Here is a 21,828-nt window from a genome sequence, read left to right on the forward strand (position 1 = left end):
ATAGTAGCGGTAGGAGACGTGACACTTACTATGTTGTTTCAGTAGTCAGAACCAGCACTGTAAAAAAAGGACAAGCACAAGCAATTACATTTGCAAATCACTTTAACATCACTGAAAACTTTAATGCATATTAGAATGTTGCTTTATAGCAGGGGGCTCAAACTCAATTTACCTGGGGGCCGCAGGAGGCAAAGTCAGGATGAGGCTGGGCCGCATAAGGGATTTCACCAAAAATTGGCTTTCAAGGGATAATGCAAGGCACGGCGGGCGGGAGCTGCTGATTGCGGAAATGACGTTATGCCATCATAACAGTTATTATGGGAAGACGTTCTGTGTGCACAATTAGCTCCTTAGCAGCTAATTGTGCACACAGAACGTCTTCCCATAATAACTGTTATGATGGCATAACGTCATTTCCGCAATCAGCAGCTCCCGCCCGCCGTGCCTTGCATTATCCCTTGAATCGCAATAAAAATCGCGATCCATTCATTGCTTTTGAGAAGGCGTTGGTGCGGGCCACAAAATACTGTACCGAGGGCCGCGAGTTTGAGACCCCTGCTTTATAGTGACCCCCAACAAAAAGTGTTCCCCTTTCAGTCATTGTTATGCAACATGGGACCACAGATATTTTCAGAATTATTTTGAGAATCCTTATGTGTTCAACTATAAATAGTTACTCAGACTTGCAGAGCTGCTCTCAGTAGGCCATGCTTCTCTGCCCATCCTAGCAGTGACGCAGGTCATGGGATCCATTCTAATGATGGTTTAGGGTGAAGACACACAGAGCTACTAGTAGCAGCACTTGTGGCTACTAAAATAGACAGCGCAGATCGTTTACTGATAATTGTCTGTATGTTTGTTTTAGCAGAGGCATTTCTCTGTGTTGTATATGGCAGGGAATTTTCTGGAGTTTAGTAGCCATAAAAAAGTAGCTGCTACTAGTAGCTCAGTGTGTCTTCACCCTTAGTCAGCGAGCAAGTCATGCCAATAATCATATCTCCATGCACACTAATGGGACTAACTAGTGTTTCAGGTCTTTCCAGAGGCTTTAAATGCCTTACTGTGTGATCCTGATGATTGCTTATTGTTGTTACTGTGAATGTTATTTATCCTGTCCGTGATAATTATCATAATTATGGTCAATGTTTTGTATAAGTTACATAAATAGTTGGGTGTTTGGTGGGGAAATATGGACAGGCAAGCAAACTGCTCCTCAGAGGTGAAAGAGTAGAGGCAGCAGTAGCTGCAAGGAGGTCCAATGGGTGCCCTACCTGATGGACAATTTCACTGACCCAATGGCTTTTAACTGTGCCACTTTTTCTACTTGTTCCTGTCATTGAACAGAGGTGTTAAATTAAGGCCTAATGCAATCAGGGCATTTTAAGTGCCATGGGGCTCATATAGAACACACTGGGAATCATTTATAAACAGTGGGCAAATTTGCACCTGAGCAGTACCCCATTGCAACCAATTAGAATTCTGCTTTCATTGTGAAACCTGTAGCAGGCTGGAAAAATGTAATCACTGACTGGTTGCTGTGGGTTACTGCCCAGGTGCAAATCTGCCCAGTGTTTATAAATGATCCCCCTTGAGTATCAAAACATGTGCTTCCTACAACAAGAATGGGGAATGCTTTGCCTATGGAAGACACAAGGATGGGGGCTCTGCTGCTGGCATTTCGGAGATTATAAGTGTAGGCTTCCTGTCACTGCCGGCCTCTCCCAAGGAAGAGCACTTCCATATATTGCTATGGGCAGGGCATTGCTGTATTTGGCTCTGGCAGCCCCTTTTCTATTATTAATCGGCATGTGTGCAGCACAGTATTCACGGGCGTTCATTACAGAAGGGAGGTGTACCCCCCCCATCCGCTTCAGCTCCAACACTGGATTTAGTTCAAAATATCTTGTATTGGAATGGTGGTGGATTTTTAGAATGTTATGCATAAAAACCTTGAGAAAGGCCCTAAAGTGGGCCTTGATGTACTGCAAATTGGAGTGTGGGGCCTTTTGAAGATATATATATAATTATACCTCAATCTATCATGCCTATTAACGCCTGTTACATTGTTACAGAGGGTTCAATAGTGTTGCCTTGAGATATACTCTGCCTCATTATCAAGGTTCAGCTTTCATGCATTTATATTGTTTAATAGTTCAGTGCTGTTTGTGCTTCAAAGGAACTATTTAAATAAACTGCAGAAGAATAGCAGTCATGTCAAGGCAAATATGAACAGCATTCTTTGTGCTTATACATTTTCTGAATGGTAACTAAAGGTGCCCATACACCTTCAGATCTGCTCGCTTGGTGATGACGCCAAGCGAGCGGATCTTCTCCCGATATTTCCCACCTACGGGTGGGCGATATTGGGAGAATCCAGGCTTATTCGATTCCTGGGGCCAAACGATCGAGTTATAACCACAGGTATAGGAAAAGTCGGTCTGGGGACCACATCAATGAGCCAATGCGGTCCCCGATCCAACTAGATTGGTCGGGCAGTCCTGTCGGTAGTGCCCATACATGGGCCGATTAGCTGCCGAATCGGTCTAAGGGGCCGATATCGGCAGCTAGAATCGGCCGTGTATGGGGACCCTAAGTCAAATGGGGTTTGGGTGCTTAAACAGAGAAAGTTAACATATTGACAAGGTTTTCTATTCTTATTCCGGCACCCAATGAAACAGCAGCAGGGCTGATCCGCTATGCAGGCTTCCATATAACTGTCAGCTACTGGCCATTAGCTGTGCACCAATGCACATATATAGATATATGTGTCTCAGAGTCTCAAGTGTAAAAACCAGCTCTGTAACACAAATCAAGGTCCCCGCACCCATTTTCCTACTGCAGAAATTCTCATTTTTTTTGTTTTAATAAAGAGAGAGCGAGTGCACACAGTTCAGCAAACAGAACACTCTGGTTCAAATTTATGATTATTAAAAGCAGGAAGGGGAAAGTTGATGGTCTCTTGGCAAAGCTCTGACAAATTACTAGCTATGGCTGCTAGCACAGGGTGTAATGGAAGTAGTGCTGATCCAGGACTAGAGTCACAGGGGAAGGGGTTAAGGAAATGCCAGAAAACTGGAACTTCAGTCTGAAAGGAATTTAAACTTACATTATGGAGTATAAACAATCTGCAGTTATAGCCATTCTCCAAGGTATAGCGTAAATAGCCCTGAATCAGATTCTTTGCTTAGCAAGGACATATTTTCCTTAATTTCTGGGGTTGAGGTAACATAGTTGTTGGCCGTGGCAAAACAAAAAAGAACACAAGGTGAATTTGAGCATAATTATTAATACTTTCCCAACTCAGGAAAGTATCTTTACACTAAGGTGCGCATTTATTTTCATTGGAGACAAAAGTCACCAATATTGTTGCCCTTAGCAACCAATCAGCAATTCTATTTGAACGGTCACTTAATCTTTAGAAAGCAAAAGCAAAGATCTGCAACATCACCAGTAATGTTTGTCTCCAATGTTGATAAATACACCACTATATTGGCACAGTTATTAAAGTGTTACTGTTTCAGGATGGTTCATATTCTGTGCTTAGGGGTGTTAAACCGTAGCAACAGCACTGAGCTCTTACATTTCGCCATACGATTAGGGTAAATGCTCTTTTCCACACTGATCATGAAAATTTGCTTTGTAAATCATATCCTATACAACTACTGCTCATTGCAATGTTTCAACAAGTTGAGAATTCTTCACGCCGGTAACGTGCTCTAATAATGCCACCTCTCTCGCTCCCAGAGGTCTCCTCCTCTAGCCAAACTTAATATTAGGACTTTTTATTCTTCGTATTTGTTTAAATCATGGTGTTGTATTGAAAATATATTTGAAACGTCAGTATTAATACTTGAAATACTGGGTTCATATGTACTTGTCACCCCATATGATTCTCCACTAAGGATATATGACTCTCGCCCACAGTAAGTCATTCTTGGACTGGGGCTGGGGCTGGGGGGGTTGTGGCTGGGGCTGGGGGGTTTGTGGCTGGTGGGGGGGTTGTGGCTGGGGTTGGGGGGGCTGGGGTTGTGGCTGGGGGGGTTGGGGGGGGTTGTGGCTGGGGGGGTTGGTGTTGGGGTTGTTGGGGGGGCGCTGGGGTTGGGGGGTTGTTGGGGGCCACCATTATTTATTTTTTTATTTATATACCGTCAAATACCGTGATACCGATATAATTTTGAAAAATACCGTGATATAAATTTTTGGTCATACCGCCCAGCTCTATCCCCAAGTTCCCCCTGGGCTTGACTTTCAGATTCACTAAGAATATTAACCAGACAGCTTTATTGAGATATACATTAATACAGAGTATTAAATAATAGCTCATACGTCCTAAAAGCTCGTGAGGACGCGAAGGAACAAATTCATGTACAAAAATGTTGCCATTTAACCTTTTCTTCCTACATGGGGCTGATCCCATGGCATCCAATCATCATGCTTGTTTTAGCATAACTGTGTCTCTTTGTCCATCTTTAGAAAAGGCTTAAGGGTGCCCATACACCTTCAGATCCGCTCACTTGGCGATGTCGCCAAGCCAGCGGATCTTCTCCCGATATCCCCCACCTATGGGAATCCTGGCTAATTCAGTTATTTAGCCCTGGAGCCAAACAATCGAATTATAGCGATGGGTATCTGGCCTGAAATCAGGCAGATCTCAATCGGGCAGGTTAAAAAAATTTAGTCTGATCGGGGACCGTATCGGCTCGTTGATGTGGTCCCCGATCCGACTAAATTTTTTAACCTGTCCGATTGAGATCTTCCTGATTTCAGGCCAGATGTCAGTCGGGCAGGCCGTCGTTAGTGCCCATACACGAGCCGATAAGCTGTTGAATCCGGTATAAGGGACCGATATCGGCAGCTAGAATCGGCCTGTGTATGGCCATCTTAAGTGTTTCACTATCTCAGCGCAATGACCTGTATGGTATTTGTGTAGTTGGTGAGTCTGAGACTATTTGTGCATTCCTTGTTCTGTGTGAGCATTCTAAGACCCAAACAAATAGAATAACCTTTGGTCTTGATGTCTAAAATCATCTTACAATTGCAGTTCTGTACTTGTGTCCTGTTCTAAATCTTTGTTCTTAGATAATAACTATTAAGTGTTTATAGCATAAATCTTAAACACCAATATCTACAGATGGGATGTTTACTGACCAGGCTGCTCATCAGTACTTCCTTTATTTTGGCTGGTTGCCTAAAAAAATGCTCATCGCTGTTAACTTGCCCACTGACCGGCACTTGAAGCAAATGGGCTAGTACTATTGTTCTACTGGCTTGGCAGATACACAGTACATTTTTTTTTAATGTGAATGTGCCAATCCAACAGTAGATGAAAGAGGGGCATTGCTTCTCATGTGCCTAGGGCGAGGGCATGCCAATTACATCACTGGTTTGGAGAAAATCCCAAGAGTTCCAAATCCAATTCCCTTGTTAAAGGAACAGTAACACCAAAAAATTAAATTGCTTTAAAGTAGTTAAAACATAAAGTACTGTCGCCCTGCACTGGTAAGTTGTGTGTTGGCTACAGAAACACTACTATAGTTTATATAAATAAGCTGCTATGTAGCCACGGGGGCAGCCATGCAAGCTGGAAGAAAAGGACAAAAAGCACAGGTTCCATAGCAGATAACAGATAAGCACTGTAGAATACAATGGTGTTTTATCTGGTATCTGCTAAGTAACCGGTGCCTTTTCTCCTGAATGGCTGCCCCCTTGGCTACACAGCAGCTTTGCTTGTATAAATTTGTTTTTCTGAAGCAAACACACCAGTTGTACCAGTGCAGGGCAACAGTAAATTATATTGTAATTAAGGGCTGCTTTAGTGATCCGATGCAGTCCTTCGGTCCAATGGGAAAATCAAGCCTGCCAGATTGACATAAGGCTAGTTTTCGGACCCCAATTGGCAGCTTAAATCTGCCCGTGTATGACCACCTTATATCCTAGAACAGGGGTGGGCAAACTTTTTAGCTCAGGGGCCACATTAACTAACATACGGGCCGGACCGGGCCGGGACAGCGTTACGCCCGGGGCTGCCATAAAAAATTATGGGGCCTCTTACCTCCCCCCCAGTGACCCGCTGCTTCCTCCGTCCCGTCCTTCTGTTCCCCGGCTCCCCAGTGCATTCTGTTATATGGTTGCGCCCCGTGTGTGCTGACGCTGTGCGCACGCACGGGGCACAACCAATCAGGGCCCGTCATTCTTTTAAGGGGGACGGAGACGGGGGGCCGGATTGAAAGGGCTGACGGGCCGGATGTGGCCCGCGGGCCGTAGTTTGCCCACCCCTGTCCTAGAATGTGATTTACTAAAACATAGTTTTCTTACATGTTTTTGTTGTTTGGAGTACAGACTTTGTGTCAGTTCTGAACAGTAACTAGTTTGTATCCCAGGCAAAAATAGTAGCCATATTTTCTACCTACATACATTTTTTTCTATTCCTATTCTTATCTATTACTAAATGGGTACCTGCCCAGTGTTTGCTTAGAAAATTAAGTGCCTGTCTGTCTGATGTACTTAAATTTGGGATTTTGCATGTGTGGCTGCCACTGGAGTGCAGGGAATATAAGTCGAGGCAATTGGGCATCAATCACCCAGACATCATGTCGCTTCTTGGATTTGGCACTGGCATAAATGCTTTTCGATTGACCAACTCTGTGACATTGACAAATGGGGATCTGAGAAAGCCTGTTTTTTTTCACAGGCTGAAAGGTATGAAGAATGTGTTGGAGTATTCCTCTGCTTTACTGGGGGTTTGCACTGTAATCCAAATACCTTTACAGATACATGCTGGGTATGGTGGGAGATCTGTCTATGGGTAATGATAGATAGAAGGTAATTTTACACAGGATCACAGGAGAAGTTGATCTTAAAATGTAAAAAACTGGTCTGTATCATATTTTACCTTTTGAGGGCAGCCTCCCACCTTGCTCTTTTGTTGAGGCCCTAGTGTTCCTATTGCTTTCCAGTAGCTACTGTGAATTCTGGGGGCAGTGGGGAAACCCTTTTAAAAGAAAAAAAAATCTCCTTTGCTCAGCATCTCATAGGAACAAAAAATATTGTATTCTGATGGTAGTGTACCTTTATGTACTTGTTCCATAGGTAGCAGTGTTATCCACGCAGTCCCACTAGGGAATAAAAGCCTTAAGCCGGCCATACACCCACCAATAATATCTTATGAAACCTTGGTTGGTACAATATTCGGTGCATGTATGGCGGCTCGATGAGGCAACCGATATTGCAAAAGGCTGCTGATATTGGTCGTCTCGTCGATCGGCCAGGTTAAAAGATTTTGATCGGGCTCCATTGAAGGCGCCCGAGCAAAATCTACGTTCAGGGCTGAATCGGCAGAAGGAGGTAGAATTCCTATTGTTGCTACCTCCATGTATGACGATTCTGCCCAGAACGCCAGTGGAGGGTGGGAACGATCTTGGTTGTACGAACGATCGAAATTGCTACATGTATGGCCACTTTTATCTTCTCCCTTTCACTAATTAATGGCTCAGTGTTTCGTCACTGATTATAATAGATTTCTGATCTGTATTTGAAGAATTTCTTTGGGGAAGAAGATGCAGTAGCGCATTGTACTAACTAATCTGTATGCTCGGTGCTCTATTAAACAGGCTGTGGAATCGATCCAGGCAGAGGATGAGAGCGCCAAACTGTGCAAACGGCGGATTGAACACCTGAAGGAGCACAGCAATGACCAAGTGGCGGCAATCAATATGTGGAAAAAGAAGCGTATGGACCGCATGATGGTGGAACATCTCCTGCGCTGCGGCTACTACAACACGGCTGTGAAACTAGCTCGCCAAAGTGGGATCGAGGTAAGCCTTGTTGGAATGTTATTTCTATGAGAAATTGAGGTGACAGGTTGCTTAAATGAGAAAGAAACCTATAGGTACCCATACCCCCATAGGGTCCAAGTCACCTTAGCAATCAGGGAGTAGTTTAGATGAGAGACTGTTATATGAATAGGAGAGGGCCTGAATAGAAAAGAAAGTTCCAGAGAATAACAATAAAACTGTAGCCTCATGGAACAATCGTTTTTCTGGCTGCCGTGGTCAGTGACCCTATTTAAAAACTGCAAAGAGTTGCAAGGAGAAGGCAAATAGTTCAAAAATTATAACAAGCAATTGATGAAGACCAATTGAAAAATTACTTAGAATAGGTAATTCTATAACATGCTAAAAGTTTAAAGGTGAACCATCCCTTTAAAGGGGTAGTTCATCTTTAAATTAACTTTTAATATGATGTAGACATCGATATTCTGAGACAATATGCAGTTGATCTTTGTTTTTTATTTTTTTTTTTAGGGTTTTTTAGGTATAAGGGCTGTGACACACGGGGAGATTATTCGGCGTGCTACAAATCTCTCTTGTTGTGGGCGACTAATCTCCCCGAAATTCCATCTCGTCGGCGAGAATGTAAATCGCCGGTGGGATGGCATTTCGGGGAGTTTTGTCACACGGCGACTAATCTCCCTGTGTGTCACAGCCCTAAAGCTTTTTGTTGAGCAGCTATCCATCTGGTATTTTAGCAGCTACCTGGTTGCTAGGGTCTTATTTACCGGCAGCGGTTTAAACAAGAGATGGGAATATGAAAAGGAGAGGGCCTGCATAGAAAGATAAGTATGTATGTATGTATGTATGTATAACTTTATTTATAAAGCGCCACAAGGGTACGCAGCGCGTAATAAATAAATACAATAAATATATATATATATATATAAGTGCCATGTGGTATGAGACACAGTAGGAAGGAGTTCCCTGCCCCGTAGAGCTTACAATCTAAGTGGTTGGGCAACATACAGGCACAAAGCGGAAGGTAAGAGTGCATCAGGTATGGGCATTTGCCCTTAAGTGCAGGACTAGGCAAGATAATGTCTTAGTGCTCCAGAAGGTTATAAAACAATATAACAATATAACAATAATAATGAAATTGTAGCCTCGCAGAGCAATCGTTTTTGGCTCAGTGACTCCCCATTTGAAAGCTCGAAGACGACGGCAATTAACTCAAAAACTATTTAAAAAAAAATAAAAAAACAATTGAAAAGTTGCTAGGAACAGGTCATTTTATAACATACCAAAAGTTAACCCATCCCTTTAATGTGTGATCCATGGGAAAGGCTGGTTTCCGATTGCTCTTACAGTCAGACTAGCCGAGGCACTGCAGTAACAAACACAAAACCAGCCCATCCCCAGGGCGCCCAAATGCTGCATTATGCAGCTCCACTTCATTTCCCAATTTCACATCATCAGGCATTAATACGTTTCATTTCATCACCTTCTCATAGAGCCAGCTCCTGCAAAGGAACCTCAACTTTCCCTCGGCGAATTCCTTTATGTTGAGCTATCTGATTTTTCTGTGAAAATAATGAGGTTGGAAGCCGTTCATCAACAGGTGCTGACAGGAAAATCTGTGCTAATCAAATCTGACTATTGGAGTAATTTGTTAATGGCTTTCAGCTCTTTAATGAGGTGATAAACAGAAAAGAGCTGGAGAAATAGAAGCGGCCATAACAAATGATTTTGATAGAATGGTCCATAAAGATGGCTCATCGGCGCAGGCTTGTTAGGCTGAGTAATGATCTTATTTGAATTTCGTTATGACCTTGGATTCCAGCGCTGGGATCAGAGGTGCTTTTTTTAGTTTTTAATAATGTTGACAGACCAGGCATTGGGAAGGGGGTGTCTGGCACTTTATGGCTGTTGTTTATGTGTATTACAGTGGCTACAGCTTGTCAGGGATACTGGTGCTTGTGTATAGCACTTAGTTATTTTATTTCTGCTATAATGCATATAGTAAGGTGGGTGAACTAAAAAAAAAAACAAAAAACAAAAACATGTAGTTTTAGTTTTTGATCTATTTGCCTTTTTCTTCTTCTAGAAGAGTTAGAAAATGGGGGTCACTGACCCTGGCAGCCGAAAAAATATCGTTATTGTCACTTTTTATAACTTGTTTTCTACTTGTTTTTCCGCTGCTATTCATTTACCATCCTCTCATTCAAACTGCTTCATGGTCGCTAAGGTATTTTGGACCCTAGCGACCAGATAGCTGCTGAAACTCCAAACTGCAGAGCTGCTGAACAAGAAATGAACTAACTGCTAAAACTACACATAATAAAAAATAAAGACCAATAGCAAATTGTCTCAGAATATTACTCTTTACATCATACTAAAGTAAACGCAAAGGTGAACAAACCCATTAAATGACATGTTCCTCTTGAATTTCTCACAGTACGTTTTTTTTTTATTCTATGCAGTCACCCCACCCCTGTTCTTCAAGGCCTATCGTGTTTCTTGAGTGGCAGCTGTCATTTTGTATTGGCCTGTACCCCAAAGCACCATCTTTGCATGGTATACGGTACACAGATTTGCCCCATTTGCAGACTTATTACTGTTTTACAGCAGTGCATCCACTAATTAAAAACCTAAGGTTTATTTATATCATATTAAGTGGCCTATTAAAGAATCTCCCCAAACTGGAATATATATATCAGTAAATATTGCCCTTTTACATCTTTTCTCTTGGAAACACATTCCAATTTCTCTACTCTTTACTGCCCTTTTGCTCTTTCTATTGCCTTTATTGGAAAACCATACCCCCAGAATAAATACTTATCCAGCAGATAGTTTATATTATGTTAAGTGGCCTAATAAAGAATCTCGCCAAACTGGAATATATATATCAGTAAATATTGCCCTTTTACATCCTTTCCCTTGAGCCGCCATTTAGTGATGGGCTGTGTGCTCCCTCAGATATCAGCTGACAGGAAGTGATGCAGCTCTAACTGTAACAGGAAGTAGTGTGGGAGCAAAAGGCAGAACTCTGCCCATTCATTGGCTGATGGGGCCTAGCATGTATGTGTGCCTTGGCTTGTTTGTGTGCACTGTGAATCCTATGATCCCAGGAGGTGGCCCTTAGTACTTAAAATTGCAGTTCTCTATTTAGGATTACCCAATGGCACATACTGCTATATTTTTTATGAAAATGGTTTATTTAGATGAAGCAGGGTTTTACATATGAGCTGTTTATGCAATATATTTTTATAGAGACCTTCATTGTTCGGGGGGTATAGTCCTTTAAAAAATGATTATTCTCGTGCATAGTATAGAGCAGTGCTGTCTGACTGATTACATGTAGTGGGCCAGTTATGTCATACAGCAGGTTCGAGGGGCAGATTGCATGTCATGAGCAGACTGGAGGGCCACATCCAGCCTATGGACCTGCAGTTGGACTGCCCTGATATAGAGGAACCATTTATAATATCTCTACTCTGTACACACTATGAGAAATCTAGAACTTGTTGCTCTTGACGTAGCAGCCAGTTTTGGTTGGTTGGTTTTGCACCCAGTCTCCTGTCCACCACCCTGGATTACCGGGTTACTAGACCACACCATTGCTGGCTATTTGTACCCCGTTGTGTCAGATGCCCCATATTTGTTGCACGTCTTCCAAATTTAAGCCTATTTCCTGCAGTGTACAGGGATCATAAAACTACAGGACAATCAAAGGAGTTAGAAGAAGACTGTAGCAAGCAAGCCTGGGAGTAATGGAGGCATAGGCAAGACTGATACTGCATGTGACATGTTTGTTGATACTGGAAAAACAAAGCAAGATGAAAATAACATCACATTAATAGGTATTTAATATTAGATATACTAATAAAAATAGAAGGTATAGAAGCCTATAGGAGACTTACATTACTTTTACTTCTAATGTGCTTATCGCAGTGGAACAGCTACACTGGCTTAGTTTTTGATTAAACCAGTTGATTCTTTAAGTACTATATCTAGAGGTGCACGACTGATGTTTATACTCCCCCTTGAGCACATTTTCACAGAATGACATGCTAGATGCTAGAATGCCAAGGGGCCACCAGTGCTGTGTGCCAGTAGATAAATAGGTGAACAGGGGGAATGTTTCAAAGTTCCTGTTTGGCTCTTTCACTGACCCATTAGACCAGTATTAAATCTAGTGGTGCATGACTAATGTATTCTTTTCTCTCTAATGTAACATTTGGATCCATTAAATCAGTGATCCCCAACCAGTGGCTCAGGGGCAACATGTTGCTCCCCAACCCCTTGGGTGTTGCTCTCAGTGCCCCCAAACCAGGGAGTTATTTTTGAATTCCTGACTTGGGGGCAAATTTTAGTTAAAGAAAAATAGGCTGACAGTCCACATAGGGGCTACCAGTTGCCAAGTGTGGAACCACAGGAACTTTTTGCATGCTTGTGCTGCTCCCCAACTATATATAATGTAGGGATGCACCAAATCGCTGCATTTTTTTAAGGATTTGGTTTTGGCCAGATCTGCGGTCCCGGCCGAACCGAATCCGAATCCAAATTAGCACATGCTAATTAGAATTCGGAAAGGTTTAAATGGGCAGTGAAAAAAACCACTGCAGAGATTTTTAACCCCTTCCGAACCTAATCAGCATATGCTAATTACGATTCGAATTCAGTTTGGGATTCGGCAGAATCCTGCTGGGTGGGTTTGGAGGTTTGGCTGAACCCAAAAAAGTGGGTTTGGTGCATCCCTAATATAATGTTATATAGTATACATTTTTCTAAGAAAGGGTTAGAAGGGAGCAAAAGAGATTGTATAGAAGAAGAGAGAGAAGATGGGCTTCCCAAGGCTAGGAGTATATAGCTTGTCAAAACCAATAAGGTTCAGAGGAAGAGACTATAATCTCTGTTGCTTGGCTGCAGTGCCTGTTTGTGAATCAGCCAGCAATCCCAAATATTCTTAAGGTCCCCCCATACACCTACGGGTGGGCGATATCGGGGTACGTGTAGGCTAATTTGATCGTTTGGCTTGGGGCCAAATGATCGAATTATAATGGCGGCAATGGGGCAGTCGGTTCGGGGACCGCATCAACGAGCCGATGTGCCCCCCGATCCGACTGAATCTTTTAACCTGCCTGATCGATATCTGGCCAATTTCAGGCCAGATATCGGTCGGGTATGGCCGTCGTTCCTGCCCCTACACGGGCCGATAAGCTGCTGAATCTGTCCAAGGAACCAATATCGACAGCTACAATCGGCCCTGTGTATGGGGACCTTTAAACTCTGCCGGGCACACTCATGGGCACCGATGCCTTATACAGTGCAAATACATCACACAAACATTTATAAAACAAAAATATATACCTGAAGAATGAAGGAAGTTTATTAAATACTGGCACAAATCTTAATGAAGAAAAATGTTTTCAAACAATGGATGCGCAAATGTTAGTTCTATTTCAGTTTTTATTTTCACCCTGTTAAAGTGCTTGGAGGAATGTGCAGACATTTGCTGAAAATCCGCCTTCACAGCTTTGCTAGCAAGTTAAAATGATTGCAGTTTCTCCCCCCGTCTGCGGTTTAATGGGAATATGAAAAAAAAAACAAAAAACCCAAATGCAAATATCTAATTCTCATTATTTCATATTGCTTGCCTAAAATGAACAAAGTGCTAAGTGACTAATTGATACCCTTGTCTATGTGCTTTGTGTCTCTGTGTAAATGGTTTTATCTCAGAAATCTGTCATTTATTCCCTTTCATGCAGCCCCTCATTACAGTTCCAAGTGCGTTATGAATAATTCCTGTGTATTATTTAGTTTTGCTCCAAGCATTCTGTTCCGAGATGTTAAAAAAGAACATTTCTCCGAGGCCCTAGAGGGCAGCTCAGACTGTGTTAGATAACACCGCAATTAGTGGAAATCAAAGTAAATATTGTCTGTAAAATCAAATGCTATTAAATATTGGCGAACTCTTTTCCTGATGCTCCAGTATTACCCTTTGCTTCCTGCCTTACAGGCACGGTGTCTCCTGGGCCGCTGCCGTATGTTTTTATGGGTTAAATACACATTTTAGAACAATATAGTCAGTCTCTCTCTCAGCTCAGAACTCTGTTAGATAACACTGCAATTAGTAGTCTCTCTGTCTCTCTCTTGCTCTCTCTCTCGTGCTCGCTCTGTCTCTCTCTCGCGCTCGCTGTGTCTCTCTCGCGCTCGCTCTGTCTCTCTCGCGCTCGCTCTGTCTCTCTCGCGCTCGCTCTGTCTCTCTCGCGCTCGCTCTGTCTCTCTCGCGCTCGCTCTGTCTCTCTCGCGCTCGCTCTGTCTCTCTCGCGCTCGCTCTGTCTCTCTCGCGCTCGCTCTGTCTCTCTCGCGCTCGCTCTGTCTCTCTCGCGCTCGCTCTGTCTCTCTCGCGCTCGCTCTGTCTCTCTCGCGCTCGCTCTGTCTCTCTCGCGCTCGCTCTGTCTCTCTCGCGCTCGCTCTGTCTCTCTCGCGCTCGCTCTGTCTCTCTCGCGCTCGCTCTGTCTCTCTCGCGCTCGCTCTGTCTCTCTCGCGCTCGCTCTGTCTCTCTCGCGCTCGCTCTGTCTCTCTCGCGCTCGCTCTGTCTCTCTCGCGCTCGCTCTGTCTCTCTCGCGCTCGCTCTGTCTCTCTCGCGCTCGCTCTGTCTCTATGTCTCTCTTTCGCTCTCTCTGGCTCTGGCTCTCACTCTGTCGCTCGCTCTCACTGGCTCTCACTCTGTCTCTGGCTCTGTCTCTCGCTCTGGATCTGTCTCTCGCTCTGGCTCTCGCTCTGGATCTGTCTCTCGCTCTGGCTCTGTCTCTCGCTCTGGCTCTGGCTCTCGCTCTGGCTCTGGCTCTCGCTCTGGCTCTGTCTCTCGCTCTGGCTCTGGCTCTGTCTCTGTCTCTGGCTCTGTCTCTGGCTCTGTCTCTGGCTCTGTCTCTGTCTCTGGCTCTGGCTCTGGCTCTGGCTCTGGCTCTGGCTCTCGCTCTGGCTCTGGCTCTCGCTCTGGCTCTCGCTCTGGCTCTGGCTCTGGCTCTCGCTCTGGCTCTGGCTCTGTCTCTCGCTCTGGCTCTCGCTCTGGCTCTCGCTCTGGCTCTGTCTCTCGCTCTGGCTCTGGCTCTGTCTCTCGCTCTGGCTCTGTCTCTCGCTCTGGCTCTGGCTCTGGCTCTGGCTCTGTCTCTGTCTCTGTCTCTGTCTCTGGCTCTGTCTCTGGCTCTGTCTCTGGCTCTGGCTCTGGCTCTGTCTCTGGCTCTCGCTCTGGCTCTGGCTCTCGCTCTGGCTCTGGCTCTGGCTCTCGCTCTGGCTCTGTCTCTCGCTCTGGCTCTGGCTCTCGCTCTGGCTCTCGCTCTGGCTCTCGCTCTGGCTCTGGCTCTCGCTCTGGCTCTCGCTCTGGCTCTCGCTCTGGCTCTGGCTCTCGCTCTGGCTCTGGCTCTGGCTCTCGCTCTGGCTCTCGCTCTGGCTCTCGCTCTGGCTCTCGCTCTGGCTCTCGCTCTGGCTCTCGCTCTGGCTCTCGCTCTGGCTCTCGCTCTGGCTCTCGCTCTGGCTCTCGCTCTGGCTCTGGCTCTGGCTCTCGCTCTGTCTCTCGCTCTGTCTCTCGCTCTGTCTCTCGCTCTCGCTCTGTCTCTCGCTCTGGCTCTCGCTCTGTCTCTCGCTCTGGCTCTGGCTCTCGCTCTGTCTCTTGCTCTGGCTCTCGCTCTGTCTCTTGCTCTGTCTCTTGCTCTGTCTCTCGCTCTGTCTCTGTCTCTGGCTCTGTCTCTCGCTCTGGCTCTGTCTCTCGCTCTGGCTCTGGCTCTGTCTCTCGCTCTGGCTCTGTCTCTCGCTCTGGCTCTGGCTCTGGCTCTGTCTCTGTCTCTGGCTCTGTCTCTGTCTCTGGCTCTGTCTCTGGCTCTGTCTCTGGCTCTGTCTCTGGCTCTGTCTCTGTCTCTCGCTCTGGCTCTGGCTCTGGCTCTGTCTCTGGCTCTGTCTCTGGCTCTGTCTCTGGCTCTGTCTCTGGCTCTGTCTCTGGCTCTCGCTCTGTCTCTCGCTCGGATTCGGTTTGGGATTCAACTAAGATTCTGCCTTTTTCAGCTGGATTTGGATTTTGACAAATCCATGCTCCTGGCCGAACCGAATCCTTAAAATCACATTACTTTTTGTCACATATACACAGAAGCTGAAAAATTTTCGCTGTGCTCTTTAACCCTTCCGTATCCTAACTTACATATGTAAATTAGGATTCAGAATCGGTTCGGTATTCAGCCAAATCCTTTACGAAGGGTTCGGCCGAATCCAGAAATAGTGGATTTGGTGCATTCCTAATATATAATCTCATATATATTTTATCTCATATATATTTTACAATTTCAGATTTTATAGCTTTTCTTTTGAGAGAAGCCAAAGGTACAGACATGGCATCTTTTATCCAGAATGCTCGGGACCAGGGTTTTGTGGATTAGGGTTCTTTCCGTAATTTTGGCTTTCAATACCTTAAATCTACTAAAAAATAATTTTATAAATAATCCTTATTCCAATAAGGATTGATATTTTATTTGGGATCAAGTACAAGCTACTGTTTTGCTATTATAAAAAAAAGAGAAATAAGTTTTAAAATTTTGGATAATTGGATTAAAATTGAGTCTTTGGTAGATGACCTTCCCATTATTCCAGAGCTTTCTGGAAAATGAGTTTCCAGAAAACGGATCTCATTCCTGTGCTGCTACATTGTTTTGCAAGCCTTGTGCCATTTTTGTGCTGATTTGGGGCACTGTTTAGTCTTCATGGAAGATATTTCTTCTGTGTCCCAGCGGGGAAAGAAGTTATAGAGCTTGCGTTTAGCTTATAACAAGGTTACACATAAAGGAAGGCACTGATGTATCAGTCGTGTATCAGTTGTGTAGGACATGAAAGTTTTCACCCCAAATCTCTTTCTAATTGACATTGAAGCTGGCTTTTTAGATGTATCCAGGAGAGGAATGATTCAAGCCAGATCTCTCTTAAGTGGTCTTCAGACTGAGACCCTCCCACCAGTGCACTAAAGGTGGCCATACACATAGCAATTTTGATCTTTTGTAGAAACAATAGAAATTCTACCTCACCTGCCAATTCAGCCCTGAGCGTAGACTTTGCGCAGGCGCCTTCAGTGGCACCTGATCGAAACCTATTAACCTGGACGATCGACAAGTTGACCGATATCCGCAGCCTTCTGCGATATCAGTCGCCTCTTTAAGCCGCCATACATGCACCAAGTCTTCGTACGATAATATAGGTGTGTGTATAGTCGGCTTTAGATCCCAAGGATGCCAGTCCCACAGTTTGGGAATCACTGGATCAGAACATATGAATTGATCAAAGCAAGCTTTTGCTGTACCTGTGCTTTGCCTGAAGTGTTTTCCTGAACACTAAGAATATAGGGACATCTGTTCTTGCAAGGAACTTTTCAGATTATTTCTGTGGTGACAATTTAAGACCATCTGAACTGGTGGGGTGAAATGGAATCTTGGTTCATCGTTCAAAACCCCAAGGACTGGCAGCAGTGTCGGACTGATATGCCAGGGACCCACCAGAAAACCTTGGACCATAGGCCACTTTCTAAATTATTATTCCTCCTCTCCTCCCTCAACCTCTTTATTATCCAAGTCTCTTTTCTCTGTCCTTTCATCTCTTTTTTCCATACAGAAATATGGAATGACCATGCAATTGACAAATAGTTAGAAGCAAGAGGGCCCACTGACACCTGGGCCCATCGGGATTTCTCCTGGTATGCTGGTGGGCCAGTCCGACACTGACTGGCAGTGAGTAAAATGGAAAAGTAATCTGGGAAGGAATAGTAGCAATGTCAGTTAGATACCTCTGTTTATGTAGAATAAGGTCAACATGGACATGAATGGCTCTCCAATGATAAGGGATGTGTTTGGGTGAATGGCTGGACCTTCAGCTAAGATGAACTTACCTCTATGTAAATAAAGAGCCAGCAAACCGAATCAGAATGTTTTTAATGGGGCCCTATGACTAAGAGGGCGAGCTATATGAAACAGATTGGTTCAGAGCTGAAGGAACCTCCGTTTTATTATCTGTGGCACCATTATAAATTCTCAGAACTGACTTGAAGGGTCATCTCTTTTGAACTCCCTCTTTATGGGAGGAAATCAAACGATTGTTTGATTGGAGTAAGGCTAAAAATCATCATAATGTTTGGGGTTAGATCCTGTTGCACAGTAATTATGCTTTGTGAATTCTGTTCTGAGTAATGAGATGCATTGCTGATGAATAACAAGGCTGCACAAACAAGCCACAATTACGGTTGCTATTCGGCTTCAAGGTACAGCTATTGATTAGAGCAGGAAAAACTGATCTTGCCTTGAGCAGCTTAGGACACTTACAATTTAACGTTATTCTTATTTGCACCTAACATTTATTAAATTAGTGTATCAAAGTTATATCAATTTGTTTTTCAAAAAATTCTGTAGACATCATTTACTTTGAGAGTCTTTCTGTATATATTGTTCCAAATGTAACTTTTTATCGACTCATTATTTTGCTATGTGATTGTAAACCATGGCTATACCTAATATTGCAGTTTGTCAAGACATTTTAGTTCAAACCCTTTTTGGCAGTCTAACCTTTTGTCAGGACCCACTTCAGCTTATAACAAAGTTAAAGATTTAGAAAACATTAATATATCAATCATTAAGTCATAAGCTTAAGAATATCCAGGATGGAAAATGTGTTCACACCATATGTCACTGTAATTGCAAACAGAATTCTCCCAGAAATCTCTCTCAATATTGGGTGGGATATCCATAGGCATTCACTGTATTTGGAGAGAAGCTATTCTGTAGCGTTGATCAAATCACTGTGATAATTAGACTTTTATTTTCCTACTAGATAAAAATATATGTAGTGTTTGAAGTAGGGATGCACCGAATCCAGGATTCGGTTTGGTATTCGGCCGAATCCACGGTCCTGGCCAAACCAAATCCAAATCCTAAAAATCACATGACTTTTTGTCATGCTAACACGGAAGTGGAAAATTCAACCCTTCCAAACCCCAAAAAAACGGATTTGGTGAATGCCTGATTTGAGGTTTATCGGCTGCTCTGGAAACCATATTCCCAATCCCAGTGTTTACATAAACTCTAAAGTGTAACCATTTTGTAGCTGTAATGGTCAAAAAAACACAATCGGAAGATTTTGGTAGTTGATCAGGCAGAATATGGACAGGCAGCCTGAGCCAATGGGAAGGCTAGAACTGTAGAGTGAATCTATAGCTTCTTCGAAAGTAGGGGATCCACAGCAAGAGGAACATTCAGTAACTATATTTCTACTACTTTCTACGACTAACAATCATAGCAAACTGTACTCGGAATGTGTTTGTATAAATTCAGGGTGCATTTAGACCCTGCCAATATTGTCCGGATGTTATGGGTAGGCTGAAATCCAATTTTTTTTTCTTGGCAAGGGGTTCTCGATGGTGACCCATAAGCAATAAACTCCTTTAGTGCTATAAAACGAATAGAACATAGCTCTGTAATTCTCCTTGCAGTATTTCAGGTTGCCAAAGATACAGAGCGTTCAGTAGTGCAAATTATGATGAAAGTCCTTAGGAAAAAAAAGATTTTCTCAATATTCGTGGATCAGAGGATTAGATGAAAAACTCTTGCAACAAAAGATATGGTTATGTAACAAAGTGAAAGCCGTTTAATCACTGGAGACCAAGCTCTTTAATTTTTTCTCTTGATCTCACATCATAGTGTAATTTCCTCCCAGCTGTAACAGTGAAACAAGCAAGATGGAGGCAGCTGTTTTTTTTTTCTTTTTGACCAACAATATTAAAATGCTGAAAACCTAGCATTTAACGGTTTAATGCAGGGATACCCAACCTTTTTTTACTCGGGAGCCACACCAAGATGTTAAATGTGTTGGGGAGCCACACAAGCATGAAATAAGTTCTTTTGGGTATGCCAAATAAAGGCTGTGATTGGCTATTTGGAAGCCCCATGTGACTGCTGGCCTGTAGGAGGCTCTGCTTGGAGTAAAACTGTGTCTCTGGGCTTCCAAAACTTGCCCCCAAGCCAGAAATGTAAAAATGGCACCTACTTTGAGGCCACTGGGAACAACATCAAAGGGGTTGGTGAGCTACATGTTACTTACAAGCCGCTGGTTGGGAAATCACTTGTGTAATGGATCCAAATATTACATTAGAGAGAAAAGAATACATTAGTCCTGCACCACTAGATTTAATACTGGTCTGATAGGTCAGTGGAAGACCCAAACAGGAACTTTGAAACCTTCATCCTGTTCACCTATTTATCTACTGGCACACAGCACTGGTGGCCCCTTGGCATTCTAGCATGTCATTCTGTGAATATGTGGTCAAGGAGGACTATAAACATCAGTCGTGCACCTCTAGATTTAGTACATAAAGAATCAACTGGTTTAATGGTTTAATCAACGATCCTGACTGGATGTCTGAAACCATCATCCTGTGTACCTGGTTATATACTGGCATACAACACTGGTGGCCCCTTGGCATTCTGGCATGCCAGTCTGTGAAAATGTGGTCAAGGTGGAGTGTAAACATTAGTCATGCACCTCTAGACTTAAGCTGGCCATACACGCACCGATAATGTTTCGTACAATATTCAGTGCGTGTATGGCAAGTCAGTGAAGCGGCCGATATCGCAGGAGGCTTCTGATATTGGTCAACTTGCCGATCGGGCGGGTTAGAATGGCGCCCGAGCAAAATCTATGTTCAGGGCTGAATCGAAAGAAGGAGGTAGAAATCTTATTGTTTCTACCTCCATATTTGACAATTCATGTCAGTGTCAGTGGAGGGTTGGAACGATGCGACCGATGTGGCCAACTTTATACATAAAGAAGCAACTGGTTTAAAAGGGTCAATTAACCCCTAATCAGACATTTGAAACAGTCGTCCTGTTTACCTGGTTATCAACACTGGTGGCCCCTTGGCTTTCTGGCATGCATGAAAATGTGGTCAGGTGGAGCATAAACATTAGTCGAGCACTTCTAGATTTAATAGGTAAAGGAGCAATAGGTCTAATAGGTTAATCAACGATACTAACAGGATGTTTGAAACCTTTATCCTGTTCACCTGGCATACAACACTGGTGACCCCTTGGCTTGCCACTCGGAAAATGGCGTGATGGTGGAGCATTACAAGCTAGAAGCTCTTCCCTTGCTTGTTGTCTTCTCATCTTTTTTTTAGCAGACGTTTTATTTCTACATTTGGCATAGTTCTGAGCAAAGAGTGTGTTTGTTTTAGTGGTACATGATAGATTAAAGAGTAAAACATGACATAGAGAAACAATTAGAAAAAAAAAACGTAAATCCAAGGATGCGATTGTCATCAGGAGAAGAGCAGATTGAAATAAATAGTGTCGCTGCAGCTCCTTTCAAATTGTGATAAGGGCAAAGTTGCAGAGCGGCCCTGTGAAAATTCTCCATGACAGCCATCATTAGGATGCCACACAAATAATGGCTTGCATTAATGTTCCTTCTTCATATGGAAAATCGCTGGAGATTTGAAAAAAACTTGCTGTGGGTGAGACAAAGAGAGAATTATTTTAAATAAATGTTGTATGTTTGTGCAGAAATCTGTTTATTTCTTTTCTAACAAAGCTTTGAATCTTGCCATCTGCCATTGGCCACACGTCGTCGGTCCCCGCTGAATAACAGAAGACTAATAGTAAGGCAGCTGTCAAGAGAACAACTTGGCCCTTACTCATAAGTCATACTGCATCTGAGGTCTGCAAAGTAGATTTTAAGATATTTAAAAATATTGCTAGTAGGCATGTACTAAATTCATAACTTTTGGATTTGGCCAAGTAGCAAAGTACTCTTAAAAAGATTTTTCCAAACCCTAAATGGGATCACATGACTTGAAGGGTGTGGTTCGGGTTCGTTAAGATTTTGCCAAATCAGAATCCTTCAAAAAGTTTTAGGATTCAGCCAAACAGAATGTTTTTCTGCAGCAAGCAAATCTTGCCGTTGGTTGCACCTAATAAAAAAGTTTTTAGATTCTACACAGAAAGGTTAGTAGGTGGCTTTTAAAGATTTTAAA

At 43.4% G+C, this 21,828-nt stretch overlaps 1 protein-coding gene across 3 annotated transcripts in view; it reads left to right on the forward strand.

The window, feature by feature from the left end:
* Nucleotides 1-21,828, forward strand: part of maea (macrophage erythroblast attacher) — a 57,966-nt gene that overhangs the window by 14,252 nt on the left and 21,886 nt on the right. For all 3 annotated transcript variants that reach the window (XM_012960347.3, NM_001007962.1, XM_012960346.1), the window contains 1 exon segment: nt 7,611-7,814. In XM_012960347.3, coding sequence (XP_012815801.1) covers nt 7,611-7,814 — 204 coding nt within the window.

This window comes from Xenopus tropicalis, chromosome 1 (assembly GCF_000004195.4).
Source record: "Xenopus tropicalis strain Nigerian chromosome 1, UCB_Xtro_10.0, whole genome shotgun sequence".
NCBI lineage: Eukaryota > Metazoa > Chordata > Amphibia > Anura > Pipidae > Xenopus > Xenopus tropicalis.